The following is a 741-nucleotide window of genomic DNA, read 5'->3' as shown; positions in this document are numbered from 1 at the left end:
TCCATAACTTCCTCATGGCGTCTTTCACTTCTGCATTCCTCAGTGTGTAAATCAGAGGATTGATCAAAGGTGTTCCAAGGGTATAAAACACAGCTATCATCTTATCCATGGGGAAGGTGGTTGCAGGACGTGTGTATATAAATATGCAAGGACCAAAGAACAAGATGACCACAATGATGTGGGAGACACAAGTGGAGAGGGCTTTTCTCCTCCCTTCCGCACTGTGGTTTCTCAGAGAATACAAGATGTTAACATAGGAGCACATCAGCATGACAAAACTCAGTGTACAAATGGCTCCACTATTGGACACCAAGAGTAGATTGATTATGTAAGTGTCTGTACAGGCAAGTTTCAACAACGGTTGCAAGTCACAAAAATAGTGATCGATCACATTGGGACCACAAAAGGGTAAACTCAAGGCCAGAAAAATTTGAGCTAAGGAATGTATACAAGACCCCACCCAGGCCATAGCCACCAGCACTGCACAGACCCGTCGACTCATGATAGTTGTATAGTGCAGGGGCTTACAGATGGCCACATAGCGGTCAGCGGCCATGAGAATAAGAATGAATATCTCCAGGCAGCCAAAGAAATGGAACGAAAAGACTTGTATCATGCACTCACTGAAAGAGATAGTGTTCTTCTTCGCAAGGGCATCCACGATCATTCTAGGGGCTACGGAAGTACAGAAACAGGTGTCAGATAAGGATAGGTGGAAAAGGAAGAAGTACATTGGACTCC

The 741-nt window shown here is 44.7% G+C and overlaps 1 protein-coding gene across 1 annotated transcript; it reads right to left on the bottom strand.

Annotated features, from left to right (window-relative positions):
• Window positions 1-7: 7 nt before the first annotated feature.
• Window positions 8-736, bottom strand: LOC144219015 (olfactory receptor 4C11-like; the record flags this gene model as incomplete). Its single annotated transcript, XM_077749007.1, has 1 exon — window positions 8-736. A coding segment is annotated over one exon (729 nt), but the record flags the coding sequence as incomplete, so codon positions are not given.
• Between the last annotated feature and the right edge of the window lie 5 nt (window positions 737-741).

Source organism: Crocuta crocuta, unplaced genomic scaffold (assembly GCF_008692635.1).
Source record: "Crocuta crocuta isolate KB4526 unplaced genomic scaffold, BGI_CrCroc_1.0 C27965196, whole genome shotgun sequence".
NCBI classification, from domain to species: Eukaryota; Metazoa; Chordata; class Mammalia; order Carnivora; family Hyaenidae; genus Crocuta; species Crocuta crocuta.
The sequence above is the reverse complement of the archived record's forward strand: the minus strand, read 5'-3'. Positions and strand labels throughout refer to the sequence as shown.